At 42.9% G+C, this 27,231-nt stretch overlaps 1 protein-coding gene across 2 annotated transcripts; it reads right to left on the reverse strand.

Moving 5' to 3' along the window:
- rpp40 (ribonuclease P/MRP 40 subunit) lies at positions 1-26,946 on the reverse strand. 2 transcript variants are annotated; one of them, XM_067997587.1, is made up of 8 exons: positions 26,587-26,944; positions 21,984-22,128; positions 21,819-21,887; positions 21,100-21,195; positions 13,335-13,460; positions 11,110-11,308; positions 8,704-8,838; positions 1-946 (listed from the first exon to the last, which is right to left on the reverse strand). In XM_067997587.1, exons 1-8 carry the CDS (start codon positions 26,701-26,703, stop codon positions 748-750), a joined length of 1,086 nt encoding a protein of 361 aa, XP_067853688.1. In that variant the 5' UTR covers positions 26,704-26,944; the 3' UTR covers positions 1-747. The 2 variants fall into 2 exon arrangements, with proteins under 2 accessions (XP_067853688.1, XP_067853696.1); XM_067997595.1 differs by lacking the exon at positions 21,819-21,887 and having other exon boundaries at positions 26,587-26,946.
- Between the last annotated feature and the right edge of the window lie 285 nt (positions 26,947-27,231).

Below are 27,231 nucleotides of genomic sequence, written 5' to 3' on the forward strand. Positions count from 1 at the left end.
AACTATACTGAGCCATTTATTAGTTTCATTGGTGTACACTAGTCAGTTTTAGTAAATTAAATAATTTTTGATCTGAAAAAACTTTTAAAACGTGCCTGCTGGTGCCTGTGCGCCTTAGAAAATGAGTGCGATTTGAAGAGCCTTCCCGAACCAGCAGAATCTCAGAATTTTGACCTGGGGTCGTGACCAGTTTTGTGGGCAAACTGAATCTTGAATCAGCCTAAAAGGTCACTGCAATCTGGGCGCAAAACAAGCGGAAACTTCCCCCCAGTATATTTTCTAACCAGGCCAGCTTGGCAGTGGCGCCAAGTTGCTTGAGGCCAACCACTTCCCCAAAAGGGAGAGAGAAAACAACTTTTTGTATTTAGAATGTGCTTCAAGCTCAAGCATACCCGTAGGGCGGTGTTGGCAAAGGCCGACAAATGTGTGTCTAGATGCCCGCCTGCTCATGAAATGGTGTGGTAATCGGGGGGGGGGGGGGGGGAAAAGAACATTTAAAAATGGTGAACAAAGAAAAAACGTGAAATTGGGAACGGTCGTCTCAATGGTGCACACTTTTAATAAACTTTCTTAATTGCATTGAAAACCAGCTTGTTTTTTAGATGAACGTGTTTATGTATCTATGGTATAAAGTAGCTTTACGAATTAGTTATAGCAAAGCATTTCTTAATTAATAAATGTCAGATGCTGTAGTTTTTCAACTCCTCAAAAGGCCTAAATTTGTACAAGTACATGGCAGTTATAATGCTATGGTGGACAGCCACTGTGTGTCCCCACAGCCATGTGGAGCCAGTAGTCCTGGTTACTGAACAGAACAAAATTGTAGAGGTTCTCTCCTCCCTTGTGGTATCCATGTTCACTTTCTCCCCAGGAAACCGGGCTGTCTGCAAAGCCGTGTACAGTCATAGTAATCCACTGAGCCAGCTTTGGTTCCTCAAAATAGAGTCTGGAAAATAAAAGTGTGAGATAAATGCCACACCAAGTATAACATTATAGCAGTAAATAAAGTATAGCCATGAAGAATTATAATTTTAAACATGTACAAGGCTCCTTAGAACACAAGCAGTCCTAGAGACTCGTGAGTCAGAAATGCAATGAAGTCTTGCCAACAATTCTGTGCCCATTATCAACAATTCACTTTAGAATAACTCAAGCTACTACATCTCCCTGTTACATTAAGAAAAATTAGAAACCAGGCCAACCAGCAGGATTTAAAATTCAAAAGGTGGGTCACAAGTAAATAAATTACTATAAACACATTTTAAAAATATATATTGTAATATTTAGTTCAAAGATATATCACAGGTATATATAAGGAATAGGATACTAACGATCTAAATAGGGCAACTGTTAATTTACTTTTAAAAAACTTTAGGGAAAAAAATTATAAAGTAATTTGCTTGACGGCAATGCAACAAACATTCACAAAAAACCCCACTTGTATAGCAGTCAGGTCCCTATTATTTTTATTACACAGTGAAATCGCCTTTGGGAACCTTATTTTGAGCTGCTACCTGTAGCAGATGTGGTAGAATGCCTATCTTGAATGCAAATGGTTATAGGCTTGTTTGTTACTACTTCAGTGACCATTGTTGGGCAGAAAACATCTCGTCACTGCTCAGCCAAGTCACTAGATGAAACATAACCCAATGCTCAATATGTCACCTTGGAGAATGGGGAAACTGATTTCAACTGACACATTGGGCATGATTTTAGCTCGGAGCCTGGAACCCAGCGGGTCGGTAGATATTCAGGTGGGGAACCTGAGTCAAGTGTGTGCGTTGCGTTCTGTGATCACAACTCAACTGAAGGTAAGTATTTGTGCTTCCAGGTTTCCCACGCGCCAGGTGACAGAAGGGAAAGGAACCGCAAATCGGAAGGCAGGGGGAGAGAGGGAGTTATCGTGGACTGAGGATGACATTGGGTCAGCCTTGGAGAAGATCGTTGGGGGGGAGGGGGGGGTGGGGAGTCCACCATCCGGGGGGTGGGGGGGAGAGGGTCGGCCAATCGCAGGGGTCCTGTCGGCCAGGTGAGCTTGTTGGGCCTGGATGAAGCACTCCTGCTCTTCCTGGCCCATCAGCAGAGCAATAAAGGCACTCACCTCATGGATCTGGCCCTTCCCACCTGCTTTCATCTGACATCAATCAGAAGCGATGGGAAACCCGAACAGGTAAGGTTAAATTCATTTGACATTTCTAATACACAAAATATTAAGTGCCTCAACTATCGCAATGAGGTACACTGCCCCTTTAAATATCGGCCCGCTAGCTTTAAGTGGGGACGGGACTTCCGGGTTTCTGCTGCGCGCGCATCCTAACACGCCTGGGTTAAACCCAGAAGTGGGCGTGTTGGAGCCGGGATGTGGTCGCGCTCCAAAAACAAACTATTTTTACTGCCCACCCGCCCCCCCCCCGACCCACCTGTTCTTGGGGTTAAAATTATCCCCATTCACTATACCTACAGATAACAGAGCTAGACAAACGCCAGTCATGAACAAGAATGTCCCAACCTACAGCAGAAGATAGACCAATTTAGGAATAATTACCTATTGCAAAAACCACTAAAATAGGGCATATTTGCGTCCTGAGAAACCTGCAATGGCCCAGCACTGATTTTCAGTCCTGTTACGAAACCATTTTGTTTTCACTGCCAAATAAAATTGAACTAAAAGCATACTGTCTAGCAATGTACAACAACGACATTTATATAGCACCTTTAATGTAGGAAAACATCTCAAGGCACTTCACAGGAGCATAATCAGTCAAAAACTGACTCTGAGCTGAAGAAGGAGATGTTAAGATGGGTGACTAAAAGTTTGGTCAAAGAGGTAAATGTGAAAGGAAGGTCTTAAAGGAAGAGATAGAGGTGGCGAGGCGGCAAGGTTTAGGGCATAGGTGGCTGATGGCACGGCCGCCAATGGTTGAGCGAAGGGAGTGGGGGATTCACAAGAGGCCAGAGTTGGACGAACGCAGAGTTCTCAGAGGGTTGTAGGGTTGTAGGTTACAGAGATACGGAGGGGTGAGGCCATGGAGCGATTTGATCATGAGGGGAAGGGGATGGAATCGATGGCGAGGGAACAGGCTTTGTTGTGGAGGCCAAAGACAATAGCTTTGGTGTTCCCAGTGTTTAATTGGAGGAAACTGCAACCCATCCAGGACTGGGTGTCGTGGGTCGAGAGAGGTGGTGATGAGGTAGAGCTGGGTGTCGTCAGCGCACATGTGGAACCTGATGTTATGTCTTCGAATGATGTCACCGAGGGACAACATGTAAATGTGAAATAGGAGGGGGGACTCCAGAGGTAGGGAGGTGCTAAGAATAACCATTGCTGGAGATTCTCTGGCCACGACCCGGACAGGTAAGAGTGGAACTAGGCGAGGGCAGTCCCACTGACAACGGAGGAGAGGCTTTGGGGGAGGATGGCGTGGTCGACCGTGTCAAAGGCTGCAGATAGGTCAAGAAGGATAAGGAGCAATAGTTTACATTTTCAGAGAGGATGTCATTTGTAACTTTGATTAGGGCTGTTTCAGTGTTGTGGCAAGGGCAGAAACCTAATTGGAGAGGTTCAAACATGGAGTTGCGGCACAGGTTTGGGAGGCGTTAACATGTTCGAGGACTTGAGGAAAGGGAGGTTGGAGATGGGCAGTAGTTTGCCAGGAAAGAGGGGTCTAAGATGGGTTTTTTGAGGAAGGGAGTGATGATGGCAGATTTGAAATGGAGAGAGTCAGTACCTGAGGAGAGGAAACCATTTATAATAATATCAGCCAGCATGTGGGCCAGGAAGGGAAGTTGGGTGATCAGCAGTTTAGTGGGAATAAGGTCGAGGGAGCAGGAAGTGGGTCTCATGGTCAAGATGAGCTCGGAGGGATCATGAGGGGAGATAGGAGAGAAACTAGAGAAAGAGGTGAGTTCAGGGCTAGGGCGGGGAGAGGTGAGCATGCAAGATCACGAATAATCGTTTGGTGATACTTTTATATTCTAGCTAGACTGACTGCTGCCATTTCAAGTGACTACCAAAATCCCTTAAATATAAATATTTTAAAAATAGTTTGATTTGAAATATCATGGATTTCCCTATTCATCACCATTACTTATGTCTATATTTAATTTTTTTAAGTTGACATGGACTACTTTTGATAGGCACTTTTATATTACTGTCGAGCAAAACAAAACAATCTTTAATCTCTACCCTTGCCAGTTTTACACATATTTCACAGTTAAAGTTACAACTACAGTACACTATCAATGCCTTTCAGCATTTTAAGCAGCTGGATCATAACCCCCTCAGACTTTCCTCAAATCTGTCGGTCCACATTCATAACTGACATTGTGAGTCCTCTTCTCTGAACCTTCTGCAATATGTCAACGTTCACTGAAGGTTAATGTGGCCCAAATTACTCACAATATTCCAAATGTAGCTTTAATTCCCATTACTGTCAATGTGCTGTCTTGCTTCCTTTGTAACCCTCAGATAGCTCCCACTTATATGTTCAAATCTTAGACTTGCCTTTCATTTTTGCCTTTTCAGTCACATTGCAGCCCATCATCACTAGGTCATATATCATAACACTTTCAATTGGCATTCAGTCCCCACCAATGATTCCTTTTCTTAGAAGAATGAGAGGAGATCTTATTGAAACTTACAAGATTCTGAGGGGACTCGATAGGGTAGGTGCTGAGAGGATGTTACCCCTCATGGGGGAATCTAAAACTAGGGGGCATAGTCTTAGAATAAGGGATCGCCCGTTTAAGACGGAAATGAGGAGGAATTTCTTCTCCCAGAGGGTCGTGAATCTTTGGAATTCTTTACCCCAAAAAGCTGTGGAGGCGGAGTCATTGAATACATTCAAGGCGGAGTTAGACAAATTTTTGATCAGCAAGGGAGTCAAAGGATTTGGGGAAAGGGCAGGAAAGTGGAGTTGAGGTAAAAATCAGATCAGCCATAATCTCATTAAATGGCGGAGCAGGCTCAAGGAGCCAAATGGCCTACTCCTGCTCCTATCTCTTATGGTCTTATAGTCTTTGTCACTCAACTGAACTTCTTTAGGGAGTAGAGATATTGCTGTACATAGTTAAACCTTTGTATCCATGTTACCATTCTCTTTTAAATTGCAGCTTATAGCCTTCCCTTGGTATTTCAGGAAATCCAAAATTTCAGCTTCCAGTAAGAAACACAAAGAATATTAAGGACAAATTTGTCCACTTTTGAAAATTTCATAATAAATAAAATTAAAGGTATATTTGGCTTTTGCCACGGAGCTAAACAGAGTGGAGATGTGGCCACAGGGAGGGAAGTATATTTGCAGGCCCCCTTTCAAGAGGAAATAATCCAAACTCTTTAAAACCACACATTTTGTACTAAACTTCCTCACCCAGCCTCATCTCACTTTCCAGCTCTTGGTCCATACCCATGTAGGTTATGGCATTTCAGGTGCACATCCAGATACTTTTTAAATGTAATGAGGGTTTCTGCCTCGAACACCCTTTCAGGCAGTGAGAACCAGACTCCCACCACCCTCTGGGTGAAAATTTTTTCCTCAGCTCCCCTCTAATCCTTCTACCAATCACTTTAAGTCTATGCCCCCTGGTTATTGGCCTCTCTGCTAAGGGAAATAGGTCCTTCCTATCCACTCTATCTAGGCCCCTCATAACTTTGTACACCTCAATTAAATCACCCCTCAGCCTCCTCTGTTCCAAACTCCAGCCTATCTGTTAGCTAAGACAGAAGCCCATGGAATCGAGGGAAAAGTACGGACTTGGTTCGGAAGTTGGCTGAGCGAAAGGCGACAGAGAGTAGAGATAATGGGAAGGTACTCACATTGGCAGCATGTGACTAGTGGAGTCCCGCAGGGATCTGTCTTGGGGCCTCAATTATTCACAATATTTATTAACGACTTAGATGAAGGCATAGAAAGTCTCATATCTAAGTTTGCCGATGACACAAAGATTGGTGGCATTGTAAGCAGTGTAGATGAAAACATAAAATTACAAAGCGATATTGATAGATTAGGTGAATGGGCAAAACTGTGGCAAATGGAATTCAATGTAGACAAATGTGAGGTCATCCACTTTGGATCAAAAAAGGATAGAACAGGGTACTTTCTAAATGGTAAAAAGTTAAAAACAGTGGATGTCCAAAGGGACTTAGAGGTTCAGGTACATAGATCATTGAAGTGTCATGAACAGGTGCAGAAAATAATCAATAAGACTAATGGAATGCTGGCCTTTATATTTAGAGGACTAGAGTACAAGGGGGCAGAAGTTATGCTGCAGCTATACAAAACCCTGGTTAGACCACACCTGGAGCACCTTCGGAAGGACATATTGGTCTTGGAGGGAGTGCAGCGTAGGTTTACTAGAATGATACCCGGACTTCAAGGGTTAAGTTACGAGGAGAGATTACACAAATTGGGGTTGTATTCTCGAAGGTTAAGGGGTGATCTGATCGAAGTTTATAAGATATTAAGGGGAACAGATAGGGTGGATAGAGAGAAACTATTTCCGCTGGTTGGGGATTTTAGGAGTAGGGGGCACAGTCTAAAAATTAGAGCCAGACCTTTCAGGAGCGAGATTAGAAAACATTTCTACACACAAAGGGTTGTAGAAGTTTGGAACTCTCTTCCACAAACGGCAATTGATACTAGCTCAATTGCTAAATTTAAATCTGAGATAGATAGCTTTTTGGCAACCAAAGGTATTAAGGGATATGGGCCAAAGGCAGGTATATGGAGTTAGATCACAGATCAGCCATGATCTTATCAAATGGCGGAGCAGGCACGAGGGGCTGAATGGCCTACTCCTGTTCCTATGTTCCTATCCAATCTTTCCTCATAGCTAAAATTCTCCAGCCTTGGCAACATCCTCGTAAATCTCCTCTGTATCCTCTCTAGTGCAATCACATCTTTCCTGTAATGTGGTGATCAGAACTGTACGCAGTACTCAAGCTGTGGCCTAACCAATGTTTTATACAGTTCTAGCATAACCTCCCTGCTCTTTTATTCTATGCCTCAGCTAATAAAGGAAAGTATTCCATATGCCTTCTTAACCACCTTATCTACCTGTCCTGCTATCTTCAGGGATTTGTGGACATGCAATCCAAGGTCCCTCACTTCCTCTACACCTCTCAGTATCCTCCCATTTATTGTGTACTCCTTTGCCTTGTTTGCCCTCCCCAAATGCATTACCTCACATTTCTCTGGATTGAATTCCATTTGGCACTTTTCTGCCTATCTGACCAGTCCATTCATATCTTCCTGCAGTCTACAGCTTTCCTCCTCACTATCAGTCACACGGCCAATTTTTGTATCATCTGCAAACTTCTTAATTATGTCCCCTACATTTAAGTCCAAATTATTAATATATACCACAAAAAGCAAGCGACCTAGTACTGAGCCCTGCGGAACCCCACTGGAAACATCCTTCCAGTCACAAAAACACCCGTCAACCATTACCCTTTGTTTCCTGCCACTGAGCCAATTTTGGATCCAACTTGCTACTTTCCCTTGGATCCCATGGGCTTGTACTTTTTTGACCAGTCTGTCACGTGGGACCTTGTCAAAAGTCTTGCTAAAATCCATGTAGACTACATCAAATGCGCTACACAATTAGGGAGGGGCAATAAATGCTGGCCTTGCCAGCGACGCCCACATCCCATGAACAAATTTTTAAAAACTACCCTCATCTACCCTCCTTGTTACCTCCTCAAAAAATTCAATCAAGTTAGTCAGACACGACCTTCGCTTAACAAATCCATGCTGACTGTCCTTGATTACTCCGTGCCTTTCGAAGTGACGGTTTATCCTGTCCCTCAGAATTGATTCCAATAATTTGCCCACCACCAAGGTTAGACTGACTGGCCTGTAATTACTCGGTTTATCCCTCGCTCCCTTTTTAAACAACGGTACAACGTTAGCAGTCCCCCAATCCTCCGGCACCGCGCCTGCATCCAGTGAGGATTGGAAAATGATGATCAGAGCCTCCGCTATTTCCTCCCTGGCTTCTTTTAACAGCCTGGGATATATTTCATCTGGTCCTGGTGATTTATCTACTTTCAAAGTTGCTAATCCCCTTAATATTTCCTCTTTCACTATGTTTATCCCATCCAATATTTCACACTCCTCCTCCTTAACTACAACGTCTGCATCGTCCCTCCCTTTTGTGAAGACAGACGCAAAGTATTCATTAAGAACCATACCAACATCTTTTGCTACTTTAACATAGTAAAACATCCCAAGGTGTTTCACAGGAACATAACCAGACAAAAAATTAACATCGGGCCAAAGAACGACAGGTGACCAAAAGTTTGGTCAAAGAGGTAGGTTTTAAGAAGGATCTTAAAGGAGGAGAGGTAGAGAGGTGGAGAGGTATAAGGAGGGAATTCCATGGCTTAGGGCCTAGACAACTGAAGACACAGCCACCAATGGTGGGGCGAAGGAAGTTGGGGATACACAAGAGGCCTGAATTGGAGGAACGCAGAACGTAGAACACAAGAGAGTGATCAGGAGCTTAAACCCTGCCAGGTCCAGGTACACTGAGGGCAACTGTAGTGCTGAGTGATACCCCAGCTAACTCAACACAAATGGAGGATTGAGTTTAGGAATCATGGCTCAAGACCACCCTATGTAGTACGTTAACCCACTGAGCTATCGAAAGTGCTACTTTTATTTATTTATTTTTTTAAAAAGCTGCTTTTACAATGGTGCTTACCGAAGCTGATCCAATAACAGATTTATCCCTTCAGGAATTATAAAGCCAGAAATAGTACAAAGGCATGCCTTTTGCAGGACTGTGCTGGGCCAAGGGCAGCAGTAGGTAGAGAGAAAGCTGTCTGCTTGATTATTGCTGTTAATGAACAAAAATTGAATATTTGATTAAAACTCACACATTTCTGCACAAGCGCACTTTAATCATTGTCCCTGGGACCTTTACAGAGAATACCCGTGAGCTTCTAGTACTGTATCAATTTGTTTCATTTCTTCACTGAATATTCTTTGATTAACAGCCTGAATCCTTTAAGCAGAGTAGATTACTAAATAAATGTAAAAATCTTGCATGTAGCACGTGTCCATCACACTTCAAAGTGTTAAACAAAGAGGAAAAAAGGCCAGTTGTTTCCTGCTGTTTTTCTGACCTTGATAATCAAGTCTCTCCTCAAAAGCAGGAGCTGAGGACTTACAAGCATCTAACAATCTACAGGAACTTCCCTCAGCAATTAGCTTCTAATTGGCCTCAGCTTGTGCCTATTTGGACCATTTCCCAGCGAGGACCTGAGCAGTGGTCGTTAGGAGATAGGCCTGGTCAAGTACAGCTCCGTCTTAGCAGGTAAACATCACAACTCTACTCCAGACCCCAGGCTACCCGCGAGCAACAGTGCAGAAGGACGGATCTGCCTGTGTGTCAGGTCGCTGTGGTGTGGCACCAAAGAGTGACTGAGTGCCGGCTCATGCACCCATTTCCTCGTACAGCCGAGATACCAATCTCTCCTGCTTCGCTGCAAGTCAGTGCAGAGTGACGGCCAAGTCTTCCCCCACAGGGAAGAAAAACTGGAGAGTCATAACTGAGTCACTCTTGTACACTTTCTTGTGACCGGAACCCAGTGACACTTGACGGCAGGTGCGGGGGCTCGGGAGATGACAAATATAAAAAAACTTGAACAATCTGTACCTACAGTTTCAAAATTTTACGCCAATCCATCTGCCAAAAATACGGAACAATAATTTTGCTCAATAGCCAGCCAATATTTTATAAGAAATGTTCATTCATCATGTATTTAGCAGATCTTCAAGGAATGGTGTGGACTTTTTAAAATGATTCAAACTAGTCTCTACCTGTCAGAGAGGCAGGGCGGAAGGGGTGCGAGTGAATGGGTGAATGGTGAATCGGCAATGCACAGGCAACGCACACCCGATCTGGCAGGCCCGAGGATAGCCTAGAACTAAATGACCGAAATGATCATTTCAATCATTTAGGCGAGCTGCCGGTGCCTGTCGTGTCTCCACAGGCAGCTCAACTATTTGAAGAAATGAATATTGGGCCCCTTGCCTTGCTAGCACAGGCAAGTCCCAGGAGCTGGGGGGAAGGAGCAGCATGGGGTGGGGGGCTGATTGTGTGTGTGGTGGAGCCGGGGAGCTACGATTACTGGTAAATGTTTTTTTAAAAATGTACTTGCATTTTGTTGGCGGCAGCAGCAGGGGACGCTGAAGAATCCTAAGCAGAGCAGGCACCTACCTGCAAAGCAGGCACAGATCGAGCATGGGTCGTTGCACCCCAAAATTGTTCCTTTTTGCACACATATTCCTCCTGGAAAACATGTGTGTTGGGTGCGGGGGTGGGGGGAGGAGGAAGGAAAGGGCTAAATGCTTTGATATCGTCACACCCAATGACACACAGAATAACTTGAGTGTGGGTCAGCTACACAGAGGTTTAAAAAGTCAAAAATCCCACAGAATCTGAATGGTTTTGCATTTCATCAAATACTCTGAAAAATTTTGTGTTTTTGCTTTAAAAAAAACTTGGCATTTTGTAGTTGCTAAGGAACAGGAAATACCAGATCTATTCCTGCTTGGGAGATTTCCAGACAGTATCAGGAACTGAAAGTTTTTATTAGTCTAGGACCCAGGCCAAAATGTGTAGGCCTGCTCTGTATCTTACTGCTCTAGTTCCTCATTTCTATCACTAAAAACACCCAGTAAACCACAGAAATACCTTAGCACCAAACAGTGGCAGAAATCGATACTGCAATACTGGTATTTACTACTTAGTTTCCAGTGGTTTATCAAACAATGGGTCAATATTTTATGTCGGTGAAAGGAGAGGTGCTAGGGTCTGACTTAACTCATGCCAAAGGGAAAATTTAAGGAGCCGTGCTACAAATGCACTATTACACAGTGCACAAGCTTACACCTGCAATTCCCACAGAGCAAGATTCCAGTTTTGGCTTCATCAGAGTTAGGACAAAGCAGGCCACACATATCATAACTGGGGTGCAAACTGATTTTGCACACCTACGAATGGTCCCTCCGCTAAGGAATACTGTGTGACACAGGGTTTTTAATGGAGGGAAATAAGAAGTGAAGGGAAATAATATAAAGAGTTCTGCACATTTAAACTCACCAATCAATATTATTGAAGACTGCACCAAGCCAGTCAAGGAATTCCTGAGCACTGCAGGATTCATTCAGCTTCCCTTTCAATTCATTACTCAGCAGGACAGGACAGTCAGTGTCATTTAACATCCTGGTTGATACTGTAGGCTGGTAAACCTTGCATTGGTACTTCATGAAATAAGATGCCAAAGTGGCATCTTCTCCACCTAGTTTCAATTTTTAAAAACATAAACATATGAATTGCAATCGAAATTACTTAGAGCAACATGCAGTAAACTGCATTTAATATTAAATACTTGTATTTATATAGCACTTTTTAAACAGAAAAAATGTTGCAAGGTGCTTCAAAGTTAGGCATAAGAACATAAGGAATAGGAGCAGGAGTAGGCCAATCGGCCCCTCAAGCCTGCTCTGCCATTCAATAAGATCATGGCTGATCTGGTCCTAACCTCAAATCTAAAATCATGTCCAATTTCCTGCCCGCTCCCCGTAACCCCTAATTCCCTTTACTTCTAGGAAACTGTCTATTTCTGTTTTAAATTTATTTAATGATGTAGCTTCCACAGCTTCCTGGGGCAGCAAATTCCACAGACCTACCACCCTCTGAGTGAAGAAGTTTCTCCTCATCTCAGTTTTGAAAGAGCAGCCCCTTATTCTAAGATTATGCCCCCTCGTTCTAGTTTCACCCATCCTTGGGAACATCCTTACCGCATCCACCCGATCATGCCCCTTCACAATCTTATATGTTTCAATAAGATCGCCTCTCATTCTTCTGAACTCCAATGAGTAGAGTCCCAATCTACTCAACATCTCCTCATATGTCCGCCCCCTCATCCCCGGGATTAACCGAGTGAACCTTCTTTGTACTGCCTCGAGAGCAAGTATGTCTTTTCTTAAGTGTGGACACCAAAACTGTATGCAGTATTCCAGGTGCGGTCTCACTAATACCTTATATAACTGCAGCAATACCTCCCTGTTTTTATATTCTATCCCCCTAGCAATAAAAGCCAACATTCCGTTGGCCTTCTTGATCACCTGCTGCACCTGCATACGAACCTTTTGATTTTCTTGCACTAGGACCCCCAGATCCCTTTGTACTGCAGTACTTTCCAGTTTCTCGCCATTGAGATAATAACTTGCTCTCCGATTTTTCCTGCCAAAGTGCATAACCTCACATTTTCCAATATTGTATTGCATCTGCCAAATCTCCGCCCACTCACCCAGCCTGTCTATATCCCCTTGTAGGTTTTTTATGTCCTCCTCACTCTCTACTTTCCCTCCCATCTTTGTATCATCTGCAAACTTTGATATGTTACACTCGGTCCCCTCCTCCAAATCGTTAATATAGATTGTAAAGAGTTGGGGACCCAGCACCGACCCCTAAAGATATAAGGAAGACTAATGCCTGGAAGAGACAGATTAAGGGGGATGACTGAAAGCTTGTTCAAAGAGATGAGCTTTGAAAAGGCAAGAGAGAGGGATGGAGAGGCAATGTTGTGGGGAGAGAGGGTGGAAGTAATTGGTCTTTGTGATGGAAAGGATCTGGGATCCGAAGCTCAACTCAGGGTCACCATGGTTGCGAACAGCCTGGTTCAGCCTGAGATAGTGGTCAGGAAGCAGATCAAACCAGTGATAAGGGCTTTTGGGTGGGGGCCGAAGTTGATGGCTTCGGCCTTCCCAATGCTGACATGCAGAAAATGATGACTCGTCAATACTGGAAGTTGGGCAACCAGTTTGGCAGTAGGGGAGTTGAGAGACGCAGTGTCATCAGCACACATGTGGAAGCTGACCCTGTGTATGGCGTCACCAAGGGTAGCATGTAGATAAGGAAGGGAAGGGGCCGAGGGTAAATCCTTGGGGGAATCCAGGTGTTGTTGGTTTGGGGGTCAAAAGACAAGACATTGCTGGAAATGTGCTGGCTACATTCAGATAGGTAGCATTATGTGTTTAGATTATGTGCTCGATACCCAAAGCGGGATCAAACAAACAATCTTCTGACTCAAAGGTAAGAGTGTTACCAAGGTGAGCTACCTGTGGCGTCATTATGCACAGTGTAACACTATTGAAGCAGCAAGTGTGCACTACAAATAACATTCTGAACTTTTCCCTGTGTGTTTTTTTTTTAAGTAAAGGTCTCAGTTACAGACAGATTGGGTCTTTCTGAGAGCTGTGGGAAAAATATCCAAAGTTTTGTCTTAACTGCATTATCTGGAGTGAAAATTGATCTCTTACCTGTGGGATGCCAGGTCATCAAAAAGTCAAATGTTAAAGGCTTTTTTTCTTTCAATGCCCACATTACTCGGTTATATCTCTTTTCACCAGGAACAAAGGTAGCATCACCCAAGTCAACAGTAACATCTGAAAAACACAGCGTGAAATCATGAAACCCAAAACTGAACTGATTCTGGGGTCACCTGCATCACATTGAATATAGAAAGACAGGTTAGAAAGCAAACTTTGAGTCAAAGCCATGCTTCCTATTAAAAGCTGTCAGTCTGAGGTGGAATTAAAAGTCCATGGTAAGTGGTGAGATCTTTTGCCTCTTTTGCTTTCTCTTAAAGATATTGATTTACTTTATTACCTCCAGATCCATAATTTCTTACTCACGCTACAAGGCTCTTGCAGGATTTTACGAAGAAGGCTCTGTTTGTGAGATAAGCCGATTTCAGATCTCTCTTCATTTGCCTTCTATCACCCAGTGAACTCATCTTGATTTCAAGAGGTTTGGTGGAGCGGATCTTTTCATATTTCGGACATGGATCAGGAGCCATTCCCACAATTGGTGCGTGTAATCGTCTGACTGGGCGGCTGTAAAGCAGGTTGTCTGAACCGCCAGCAATCTGAACCGCCAGCAATCTGAACCTCCTAATGGGTGCTAGAGGGATATGGCACAGTCAGCACCCATTTGCACATTTCATGGATGGATCCAAGAATATTGGGCTATGATTTTGAAAAAGGAATCACTGGTGTTATGGTTGAATCCAACCCACTTCATTGTATGCTGGAAATTTGTTTTGATTCCAATATAAGGTATCTGAATAACTTCCTCCTTTGTGCTGCACATCAATGTATCACATTGGTATGGCTCGGTCTAAGTCAAAGGTATATGGAGGTTGGCCCAACTGGGAGAGATCATCGACTCTTTTTGACTTAAACGGGCAAAGCTCGTTGTGGGGGGGGGGGTGAAAGAGATTGCAATATGATTGGGTGTATATGGAGGTATGGCCCTTTGATTTCCTCCTAGGTAGGATGTGCTTACTCTTTTCATTACTTTCTCTCCCCAGGCGCAACATTCCTTGTGTTACCCAATTCACTGTGAGGGTTCTGTCCTGCTCTGTTTATCTCCATCCCTTGATAGAAAGGAGATTTTGGTCCAAGTTGTCTCCCTTTTTCTTGTGGTGATGGATTCTATTTCCCTTTAACTTTCCTTACCCAGGGTATGCTCCATGGTATTTTTAACTCTTCCAGAAATTCTGATTTAATCGTAGAGATATGTTTTTAGTTGATTTCAAATGTCTATAACCTTGACGGTCAATAGTTAAATTCTTGATTATTTTCTTGTCTGGACTTTTAATGATTGACCTTTCGATCTCTGTAATTCTTAACATTTCATTCTTGCAAAATTCTTATAAACAATTCCTTAAATTTTCAAATTAGTATTTTGTTGTCAAAATAAAAAGCAACTTGACTTTTGTGCAACTCCTAGCTAACCACATAGGTTCAGTATGACTCTCAAAATCTGGAACCTTCCTACCTCAGAGAAAGTATAGATCAATATTCACTTTTTACTTTTCACCAGAATGCATCATAACTAGAAAAGACTTGGTGATGCTAGCATTCTCTGACATGCAAGGGGAGATTAAAGGGTGGACAGTCCTGTAGCTGTTCTCTGAGCTTGAATTTCTGATTAGTGCCCCCAGCAAGTGAAACTCCATGCAAGAAATACAAATTTACAAAATCTACCTTTTAATATTTTACCCAAACATCAATGAAAGGCAAGTATTGAGCATACAGATTCTGCTATCTCAATTCTACAGTTAAAGGAGCAACTAGAGTTGGAGAACATACAAAATGTGCAAACCTCATAAGCAGACATACACAAATAAAAACAATGAGGAATATTCACTTTTTTTCTGGGGACTATAACCGTTCCAATTTATTCATGCACCAGGGGGCATTAGATGATCATTATGCCTCATAAAAAGTTGAGTTAAAAATAGTTTTGAAAGGAAACGACACAGAATGACCGGTCAACAAAGCATCAAGAAAAAAAATCAATGCTTAATGAGTACATTGGAACAGGAGTAGGCCATTCAGCCCCTTGAGCCTGTTCTGCCCCTCAAGCTTGTTCCGCCATTCAGTGAGATCATGGCTGATCTGTACCCTATCTCCATTTACCCGTGTTGGTTGCATATCCCTTAATACCCTTGGCTAGCAAAAATCTATCGATCTCAGATTTAAAATTATTAATTGAGCTAGCATCTACTGTTTTGTGGGAGAGAGTTCCACACTTCTATCACCCTTTGCATGAAGAAGTGTTTCCTAACATCTCTCCTGAATGACCTGGTTCTGATTTTAAGGTTATGACCCCTTGTCCTAGACTCCCCCACCAGGAGAAAAAGTTTCTCTCTATCTACCCTATCAATTCCTTTCAAAATCCTAAAAATCTCAATCAGATCACCCCTTAACCTTCTCTATTCCAGGGAATAAAAGCTTAGTTTATGTAATCGCTCCTCAATTTAACCCTTGGAGCCCTGGTAACATTCTGGTAAATCTGCGTTGCACTCTTTCCAAGGCCAATCTAAAGTGCGGTGCCCAGAACTATACACAGTACTCCAGATGTGGTATAACCAGGGCTTTGTATAGCTGTAGCAATTATATTCTAGCTCTCTAGTTATAAAGGCTAACATTCCATTAGCCTCTTTGATTATTTTTTGTACCTGACCACTACATTTTAGTGATCTGTGAACATGGACGCCTGAACCTTTTTGGACTGCCACTGTTCCTAGCTTTTCACCATTTACAAAATACTTGGATCTATCCTTTTTTGGTCCAAAATGGAAGTCCTCACACTTACCTGCATTGAAATCCATCTGCCACAGTTTTGCCCACTCACTCAAACTATCATTGTTCCTTTGTAATTTTATGGTCCCATCTACACTATTTACTATGCCACCAATCTTTGTGTCATCGGCAAACTTGGATATATGGCTGTCTATTGTGTTATCTAAGTCATTAATAAATATAGTGAATAGTTGAGGCCCCAGCACAGATCCTTGTGGGACACCACTAGTCACTTCCTTCCAATACAAGTACATACCCATTATCCCTTCTCTCTGTCTTCTAACGCCTAACCAATTTCCTAACCAAGTAAATAATTTGCCTTCAATTCCACAAGCTTTAATTTTAGCTAACAGTCTTTTATGCAAAGCCTTATTGAATGCCTTCTGGAAGTCCTTATAAACTACATCCATAGACATTCCCCTATTACTTTAGTGACTTCCTTGAAAATTCAATTAGGTTCGTTAGACATGACCTATCCTTTAAAATCCATGTTGCCTCTCCCTAATCAGCTCAAATTTCTCCATGTGCTCAGTCACTCTGTCCTTAATTATAGACTCCAATAACTTCCCCACAACAGATGTTAGACTAACAGGTCTATAATTTCTCTCTCACCTTTCTTAAGGCATCACCTGGTGTAACAGTAAGACATATAAAGAAGAAAGTTAATTTCCAATCTGAATTAGCTGATCTCAGCATCCCTGGGCTAGGTGGAAAAAATCAGCCAGGGTTCTCATTTCTGACCATTAACCAGCGACATCTCCTGCAAAGTGTGTGTGAATGAACATCGAGTGAGAAAAGGACTGGGCTTTACTGTGACACCAATCATAGTCAAACAGTCTGACAATGCTCACAGATTAGACTCGTACATGAAGAATGGCCACTTGGCTGAAGATGCCAGAGGATTGCTTGCATGTGAAGAAAGAAGAGGAGGGAGAAGCAATGCCCCCCCCCCACCATCCCGTCCCCCTTTCTGAAGGTGCTCATGCTGGGGCATGGCTCTACAGGTGTCTGCAGCCTTCCAGGAGCACACCAAAACGGTTGTTCTTTATGCATGAGTCTAGACAGCAACTTTCAGCAGGCTATTCAATCATGGGTTGGGGCAATATGACCCTGAACCTGCCAGAATGCCGACTTCCACGCACACTACTCAGAATTAGGAACACTGGTTGATTTTTCCCTTCTAAAGGCAAACTAAGAACCTCCACTGCTATCTCGGCCAAATTAGTAATGATCAGTTATTGAACATTGTGAACTTATATAAAATCTTAGTAAATACACAGTTGGAGTACTGTGTGCAGTTCTGGACTCCACACAATAGGAAGGATGTTGAAGGTAAAGCATAGCTTCACTAGAAAAATTAGGGCTGTTTTTATTAGAACTTAGGAGATTAGGAACATAGGAACAGGAGTAGGCCATTCAGCCCCTCGTGCCTGCTCCGCCATTTGATAAGATCATGGCTGATCTGTGATCTAACTCCATATATCTGCCTTTGGCCCATATCCCTTAATACCTTTGGTTGCCAAAAAGCTATCTATCTCACATTTAAATTTAGCAATTGAGCTAGTATCAATTGCCGTTTGCGGAAGAGAGTTCCAAACTTCTACAACCCTTTGTGTGTAGAAATGTTTTCTAATCTCGCTCCTGAAAGGTCTGGCTCTAATTTTTAGACCGTGCCCTCTAGTCCTAGAATCCCCAACCAGCGGAAATAGTTTCTCTCTATCCACTCTATCTGTTCCCCTTAATATCTTATAAACTTCGATCAAATCACCCCTTAACCTTTGAAACTCCAAAGAATACAACCCCAATTTGTGTAATTTCTCCTCATAACTTAACCCTTGAAGTCTGGGTATCATTCTAGTAAACCTACGCTGCACTCCCTCCAAGGCCCGCATGTCCTTCCAAAGGTGCGGTGCCCAGAACTGCTCACAGTACTCCAGGTGCGGTCTAACCAGGGTTTTGTATAGCAGCAGCATAACTTCTGCCCCCTTGTACTCTAGTCCTCCAGATATAAAGGCCAGCATTCCATTTGCCTTCTTGATTATTTTCTGCACCTGTTCATGACACTTCAATGATCTATGTACCTGAACCCCTAAGTCCCTTTGGACATCCACTGTTTTTAACTTTTTACCATTTAGAAAGTACACTGTTCTATCCTCTTTTGATCCAAAGTGGATGACCTCACATTTGTCTACACTGAATTCCATTTGCCACAGTTTTGCCCATTCACCTAATCTATCAATATCGCTTTGTAATTTTATGTTTTCATCTACACTGCTTACAATGCCACCAATCTTTGTGTCATCGGCAAACTTAGATATGAAACTTTCTATGCCTTCATCTAAGTCGTTAATAAATATTGTGAATAATTGAGGCCTCAAGACAGATCCCTGTGGGACTCCACTAATCACATCCTGCCAATGTGAGTACCTACCCATTATCCCTCCTCTCTGTCGCCTTTCGCTCAGCCAACTTCCTAACCAAGTCCGTAATTTTCCCTCGAGTCCATGGGCTTCTATCTTAGCTAACAGTCTCTTATGTGGGACCTTATCAAATGCCTTCTGGAAGTCCATATAAATAACATCCATTGACATTCCCCTGTCCACTACTTTAGTCACCACTTCAAAAAATATCAGGTTTGTCAGGCACGACCTACCTTTCACAAATCCATGCTGGCTCTCTCTGATTAACTGAAAATTCTCGAGGTATTCAGTCACCCTATCCTTAATTATAGACTCCAGCATTTTCCCCACAACAGATGTTAGGCTAACTGGTCTATAATTCCCCGGTTTCCCTCTCTCTCCTTTCTTAAAAAGCAGAGTGATATGTGCAATTTTCAAATCTAGAGGGACAGTTCCTGAATCTAGAGAACTTTGAAAGATTATAGTTAGGGCATCCGCAATGTGCTCACCTACTTCCTTTAAAACCCTGGGATGGAAACCATCTGGTCCTGGGGATTTGTCACTCTTTAATGCTATAATTTTCTTCATTACTGTTGCTATACTTATGTTAATTTTATCGAGTCCCTGTCCCGGTTCAATATTAGTTTTCTTGGGATTTCCGGCATGCTATCCTCTTTTTCTACTGTAAATACTGACGCAAAGTAATTGTTCAACATGTCCGCCATTTCCCCATTGTCAATGACAATATCCCCACTTTCAGTTTTTAAGGGGCCAACACTGCTCCTGACCACCCTCTTTTTCCTAATATAACTATAAAAGTTATTCGTATTGGTTTTGATATCCCTTGCGAGTTTCTTTTCATACTCTCTTTTTGTAGCTCTTACTATCTGTTTTGTGACCCTTTGTTGATCTTTGTATCTTTCCCATTCGCCAGGATCTGTGCCATTTTTTGCCTTTTTGTATGCCCTTTCCTTATGTCTTATACTGTCCCTTACCTCTTTAGTTGTCCATGGCTGTTTTTTTTGGCAAGTAGAGTTCTTGCCCTTCAGGGGTATAAACCGATTCTGTATCATGTTAAATGTTTCTTTAAACATTTCCCACTGATCATCAGTCGTTTTACCCATTAACAGATTTGCCCAGTTTACTGTGGACAGTCTCTGTCTCATCCCTTTGAAGTCAGCCTTGCCCAAGTCTAGAATCTTAGCAGCTGATTCACTTTTTTCCCTTTCAAACACTACATTGAACTCGATCATGTTATGATTGCTATTGGATAGATGTTCACGCACAGTTAAGCCGTTAACTAAATCTGGTTCATTACTCATTATTAAATCTAGTATGGCTTGCCCCCTTAAAGGGTGATTTGATAAAGAGGTAGAAACAGACTGATTCACGAGTGCATAGTTTTCTTTATTTTGAAAATGTTTGAGCTCTGCCCCAATAACATGTCACAGCCCTAAGCTCAGAAGAGGGAAGTGGGCCCTCTAACGCACCAGTGACATTTTTCTACTTCCCATACCAGCTATACTGAGGCCTCTCTGAATGAGGTTGCAAGTTAGTGTCAAATATGCTGTAAGCCCATTCCCACTACAAACTGGACTGCTAGAAACTCATTTCACACTGGACCCTTACTACCAGCAGACAGAGGAAATTTTCATCCCATCAGTCTAGGCTGCACTCGAAGCCATGTCCCAGAGGTGTCTAACCCACTATGCCATCCAGTGTACACACACTTTATTTGTCAATTACCTCATCAGAATATATTCAAGGAGATAGATATATTTCTTAATGCTAAAGGAATCAAGGGATATGGGGAAAAAGCGGGAACAGGGTACTGAGTTAGACGATCAGCCATGATCATTTTGAATGGCGGAGCAGGCCTGAAGGGCCGAATGGCCTACTCTTGCTCCTATTTTCTATGATTTTATGATTCTAGAATAATGCAGTTTGCATTACTATGTCCTGAAAATATTGTGACAAATGACACATGGATGTTTTAGGAAAACAGGAAGAGGAGTAGGTCAGTCAGCCTCTCGAGCCTATTCCACTATTCTATTAGATCATGGCTGATCTGTATCTTAACTCCATTTACCCATCTCAGTTCTACAACCCTTGCCTATCAAAAATCTATCCGCATCAGTTTTGAAACTTTCAATTGACCTTGCCTCAACAGCTTTTTGGGAGAGAGTTCCAGATTTCCACTACCTTTTGTGTGAAGACGTGTTCCTGACGTCACCTCTGAACGGCCTAGCTCTAATTTTAAGGTTATACCCCCTTGTTCTGGACTCTCCCACCAGAGGAAATAGCTTCTCTCCATCTATCCTATCAAATCCTTTAATCACTCTCCAAGATAAAGACAGAGCCACTTTAATTCTTTTTAGCATTTTCAGTCAGCAGCATTCATATCTACTAAATTATCAGGAAAGTCAAACAAAACTGGAACAAAATTTCAACAAGCTAGTGGCAAGGTTATTGCATTCTTCCAGTACTGCAAGAAATTCTCCAGAGCCTAGAAAGTTTTAATAGTTTGCACCTACTGTATCTCACTGTTGTCTTGTGTGAATACTTGGATGGTTGTCCTTCTAGGCCAAGTTCCTCATAAGTATCCTTATCAACTGATAAAATTAGCTTCCCTGTGAAAATCCAACAGTCATCAATAAGGAACTCCATCAATGCAGGATCTGGGACCACATTCACAAATATTAGTTTATCAGAATATGGAAAGTGCACAACTTTTATAATCAAATGACAGTACTTTTTAAAAGAATTCTTGGAGCATTTATTTCTTGTACTCATGATACTACAAAGTCATCCCGAAGATACCCCTATCCCGACCACTACCCCACACATCCCTACTTTTGCAACGTACAATTGGATTTTCAGTTAATATAAGAAACACTGCTGAAAATATTTTTTTTTAAAAAGAAAAACTTTAATGTACTGAAAATGTGTGGAACCACAAGTATTTTATAACAAATCCTACATTTATACATTACTATTGTAATTTTTCCATATATACACATCTGACTTTTACACCCATTTTCCAATGTCAAACAATATATACCATTTGTAAAGATCACTGAGTTCCAAGCACATTTTTTGAAGTAAAACAATGTGAGTTATATTTGAAACAATTTTGGTATTAGAATTCCAACAAGATTAGAAACATTAACTCATTTATTCTAGAGAAGCAACAGTGTTTTGTTAAGGTAATAGGTCACAAACTTGAATGCTGATGTCGAGCGAAGGTGTTTACCTGTTGGTAGGAGAGCTATGGTGTTGTCCTGATCTATTCTGGTGTTGTACGAGAGCGCATAAAGAAAGCCTGAAACAATTTTTTAAAATTTTAAACTATGCGAGATGTCTAATTAGCAAAATAAAGAAATACATGCATTTCATAAATTAGAGATATAAACATCACCTTTCCTGACAAATTTGTTGATGAATTCAGGCTCAAGCATTTCATGAAGTGGCAATTGCTTCACCAGATAATAGTCTCCTAAAGTTCTGCTAACAGCAGCGATTGCTGACGACAGTGCTCTACATTCTGGTATTAAAATGGAGACCTGCATGAAAACATTTCATTATTAAAATGAACATAAATAAACCTGCCAATAAATTTGGCAATAAAAAGTTTTAATTATTTATAATCCTTCAGTGTGGCTAACAATTTTTTAAAGTACAACATCTGGAAGGTTAACCATAATATCATGGCGTCGGCCAGCATTCACAATCTTAAAATAATGAACATTAAAAAAAACAAATTATTCTAAGGATGCCTGCGAAAGCAAGTGCACCACTGGAGGCAACCCTGTAATATAAGGACCCAGCAATAGTGATACAATAGGCACTGAAACCCTCCTCGAACAGGGGTTTCATTGGGAGCCTCTCACAAAAATTGCTGCAAGTGGCAAAGCTGAATGACTCCCACTGTTGGGACTTACCATCAGATCGCCACTTTCACCATTACTGACTCCCCAACATCAGCAAAGTCACAAACACAGCACTGCATTTATTGCACATGTGTGAATTTCAAGTCAATGGAAGTGGTTCTGGAATAATAAAAGGGCTATGGGAATGCAGCTCTGACTGCCTTCCAACACAGTCTTGCAAATCTCAATCCTGTTTAATGTACGTTTATTTTGAACTAAAACAAAGACAAACCCTTTCAGAATAAATATTTTATGCCATCATTAACTCAGAGGGACAGCACTATTCACACAATCAGAAAATACTGGAAACACACAGTAGCTCAGTCAGCGTATCAGGATATCTTAAAAGCAAAATACTGCGGATGCTGGAAATCTGAAATAAAAACAGAAAATGCTGGAAGATGTTAAAGAGTTAAAGTTTTTAAGCAAGTACAGAGCCAGGGAAAGGTGGGGGGGAGGAAAGAACAAAAGGGAAGGTCTGTGATAGGGTAGAGGGCACGAGTGATTATATGACAAAAGGGATGATGGTGCAAAGTAAGGAGGGTGGTAATGAGACAAGTTAAGATACAAGAGATTGATCAGGAGTAGCTGTGAATGGCAACAGCAGAACCATTACCAGCAGCTGCAGTCCGAAAAAATGGGAGCAATGGTTATGATCTGAAGTTATTGAAATCACTGTTGAGTCCGGAAGGTTGTAAAGTGCCTAAACGAAAGATGAGGTGCTGTTCCTCGAGCTTACGTTGAGCTTCATTTGGAACGGTGTAAGAGGCCGTGGACATAGAGATCAGAGTGGGAGGGGGACAGGGAATTAAAATGGCAAGCGACCGGCAGGTCAGGGGCACCCTTGCAGACAGAGTGGAGGTGTTCAGCAAAGCGATCACCCAAAATGCGTTTGGTCTCCCCAGTGTAGAGAAGACCATATTGTGAGCAGCGAATACAGTACACTAAATTGAAAGAAGTACAAGTAAATCGCTGTTTGACCTGGAAGGAGGGTTTGGGGCCCTGGACGGTGGGAAGGGAGAAGGTGAAGGGGCAGGTGTTGCATCTCCTGCGCTCGCACAGGAAGGTGCCATGGGGAGGACAGCGGGTGTTGGAAAGTGGACCAGGGTGTCGTGGAGGGAGCGGTCCCTTTGGAATGCTGAAAAGGGAGGTGAGGGGAGGGGAAGATGTGTTTGGTGGTGGGATCGCGCTGGAGGTGGCGGAAATGCCGGAGGATGATATGTTGAATGTGGAGGCTGGTGGGGTAGAAGGTGAGGACAAGGGGGACCCTATCATGGTTCTGGGAGGGAGGGGAAGGGTTGAGGGCAGAAGTGCGGGAAATAGGATGGACATGGTCGAAGGCCCTGTCAACTACAGTGGAGGGGAATCCTTAGTTGAGGAAAAAAGAAGACATAGCGGAAGCACTGAAGTGGAAGGTGGCATCATCAGAACTGATGCAATGGAGACGGAGAAACTGGGAGAAGGGAATAGAGTCCTTACAGGAAGCGGGGTGGGAGGAAGTGTAATCAAGGTAGCTGTGGGAGTCGGTGGGCTTATAACAGATATTGGTTGATAGCTTATCCCCAGAAATGGAGATAGGGAAGTCAAGGAAGGGAAGGGAAGAATCGGAGATGGACCGTGTGAAGGTGAGGGAAGGGTGGAAATTGGAAGCAAAGTTGATGAAATTTTCCATTTCAGGGCGAGAGCAGGAAGCAGCTCAACGGAAGCTCGAGGAACAGCACCTCATCTTTTGTTAAGGCACTTTACAACCTTCTGGACTCAACACTGATTTCAATAACTTCAGATCATAACAACTGCTCCCAGTTTTTCTGACTGCAAGTGCTGTTGCCATTCACAGCTACTCGAGACCAATCTTTTGTTTTTTAAACTTGTCCCAATACCACACTCCTTGCCTTACACCGTCATCCCTTTTGTATGTAATCACTCTTGCCCTCCACCCTGTCAGAGGCCTACCCTTTTGTTCTTTCCTCCCCCCTACTTTTCCCTGGCTCTGTACTTGCTTAAAAATTTTAACTCTTTAACATCTTCCAGTTCTGACGAAAGGTCTTCGTTAACTGAAACGTTAACTGTTTCTTTCTCCACAAATGCTGCCTCACTTGCTGAGCTTTTCCAGCATTTTCTGTTTCTGTGGATAACTTGACAGAAATGTTCATCTTTTGGGCTCCAACCCGTCTTCAGAATTATACGCACACCTATCTGTAGCCTGCAGCTTTACGGGCACTAGTAACCAGTTTTAAATCTATATATCTGGTACAGAGAGCCTAGGGTCTCTCTTTACACAACAATTTTAAAATAATCACAGATCCATGGGACAGATTCATATAGATGACAATGCAACAGAAACAATGCTGAGCCACTCAGCTACCTCCACCTCCATCCTGTACCAACAGAAAGGGTTGATGAGGGCAATGCAGTTGATGTGGTGTATATGGACTTCCAAAAGGCGTTTGATAAAGTGCCACATAGTAGGCTTGTCATCAAAGTTGAAGCCCATGAAATAAAAGGGGCAGTGGCAGCACAGATACGAAATTGGCTAAGTGACAGGAAACAGAGAATAGTGGTGAATAGTTATTTTTCAGACTGGAGGAAGGTATACAGTGGTATTCCCCAGGGGCGGTACTAGGACCACTGCTTTTTTTAATATATATTAATGACATAAACTTGGGTGTACAGGGCACAATTTCAAAATTTGTAGATGACATAAAACTTGGAAACGCAGTGAACAGTGAGGAGGACAGTGATAGACTTCAAGAGGACATAGACAGGCTGGTGGAATGGGCGGACACGTGGCAGATGAAATTTAACGCAGAGAAGTGCGAAGTGATACATTTTGGCGGGAAGAATGAGAAGAGGCAATATAAACTAAAGGGTACAATTCTAAAACAGGTGCAGGGACAGAGAGATCTGGGGGTATATGTGCGCAAATCGTTGAAGGTGGCAGGACAAGTTGAGAAAGCGGTTAAAAAAGCATACGGGACCCTGGGCTTTATTAATAGAGGCATAGAGTACAAAAGCAAGGATGTTATGTTGAACCTTTATAAAACACTGGTTCGACCACAAGTGGAGTATTGTGTCCAATTCTGGGCACCGCACTTTAGGAAGGATGTGAAGGCCTTAGAGAGGGTGCAGGAGAGATTTACTAGAATGGTTCCAGGGATGAAGGATTTTAGTTACGTGGATAGATTGGAGAAGCTGGGGTTGTTCTCCTTAGAGCAGAGAAAGTCGAGAAGAGATTTGATAGAGGTATTTAAAATCATGAAGCATCTAGACAGAGTAGATAGAGAGAAACTGTTCCCATTGGTGAAAGGGTCAAAAACCAGAAGACATAGATTTAAGGTTATTAGCAAGAGAACCAAAGGTGACATGAGGAAAAACTTTTTTACGCAGCGTTTCAAGAAGGCGGCTCACCACCACCTTCTCAAGGGCAACTAGGGATGGGCAATAAATGCCAGCCTCGCCAGCGACGCCCACATCCCATGAACGAAAAAAAAAATGATCTGGAATGCACTGCCCAAGGAGGCAGATTCAATCGTGGCTTTCAAAAGTGAATTGGATAAGTACTTGAAAGGAAAAAATTTGCAGGGCTACGGGGAAAGGGCCAGGGAGTGGGCCTAGCTGGATTGCTCTTGCATAGAGCCAGCATGGACTCACTGGGCCGAATGGCCTCCTTCTGTGCTGCAACCATTCTATTATTCTATGGTGGTTCTGGTGAAGCCCCACCTGCATGCCAATCATCATCTAATGGATCTACGGATGAATGTTCAGACTCGACCCCTCTCAATCACTCATCTGATGTTTCCAGTAATGAGTGTCCACCTCCGCCCCATGTCAATCACTCACCTGGTGGTTCTGATCCCGCCCCCCCATCAATCACTCACCTGGTGGTTCTATTGACGAGTCTCTGGCCCCACCCCCTGTCAGTCACTCACCTGGTAGTTATAGTGACGAGTCTCTGGCCCCGCCCCGCCCCGCCCCCTGTCAATCACTCACCTGGTAGTTATAGTGACGAGTCTCTGGCCCCGCCCCCTGTCAGTCACTCACCTGGTAGTTATAGTGACGAGTCTCTGGCCCCGCCCCCTGTCAGTCACTCACCTGGTAGTTATAGTGATGAGTCTCCACGTGCTTGCGGTGCCTTGACTTGCTGTGGCTGAAGTTGGATTTTTCACAGACCAGTAAGTGTCGCGAGCATTTCTCCACGTTCTGCAGCATCTTGCCGCCGGCCGCACGTCACAATCGCAGGTTCCTCCCCTTTCGAGCCGGGTTTGAAAGGTGTTCCTGGCCGTCCTCACTCCCGCTCTGAACTCATGTCTCCAACAGGATATTCCTCTTAACGCTTCCGTCTCAAACGATCAGAGCCAGAGCTGGTCTGCGCCCTCTGGAGCCCGGAGGTCAGCGCGGAATAAAGTTTCAAACAGTAGAAGCAATTGCTCAAGTCAACGCCAGCGGGCGGAAGCTTCACCACAAGAAAAGCTGCAAAGTGGAAGTCGGGATAATCATTTGATAACCCACCTACCCGGATCATGCTCCTTTTTATTTGCTGAATAACAATAAAAATAAAATTTGGGTTATTTATTTTTCTTCCAGTTTTAATCCACCTTTCTCTCATTAAGGCATTGGCACCTGCTATTCTTTATCTGTCAGCCCAGACAGGCAAGTTATTTAACTGATGGGCTGAGCCCTGTCTTCCTCAAATAATATTATACACATTCACCTTCTATCATGGTTGCTGGTAGCAAT

Source organism: Heptranchias perlo, chromosome 2, assembly GCF_035084215.1.
Source record: "Heptranchias perlo isolate sHepPer1 chromosome 2, sHepPer1.hap1, whole genome shotgun sequence".
Lineage (NCBI taxonomy): Eukaryota > Metazoa > Chordata > Chondrichthyes > Hexanchiformes > Hexanchidae > Heptranchias > Heptranchias perlo.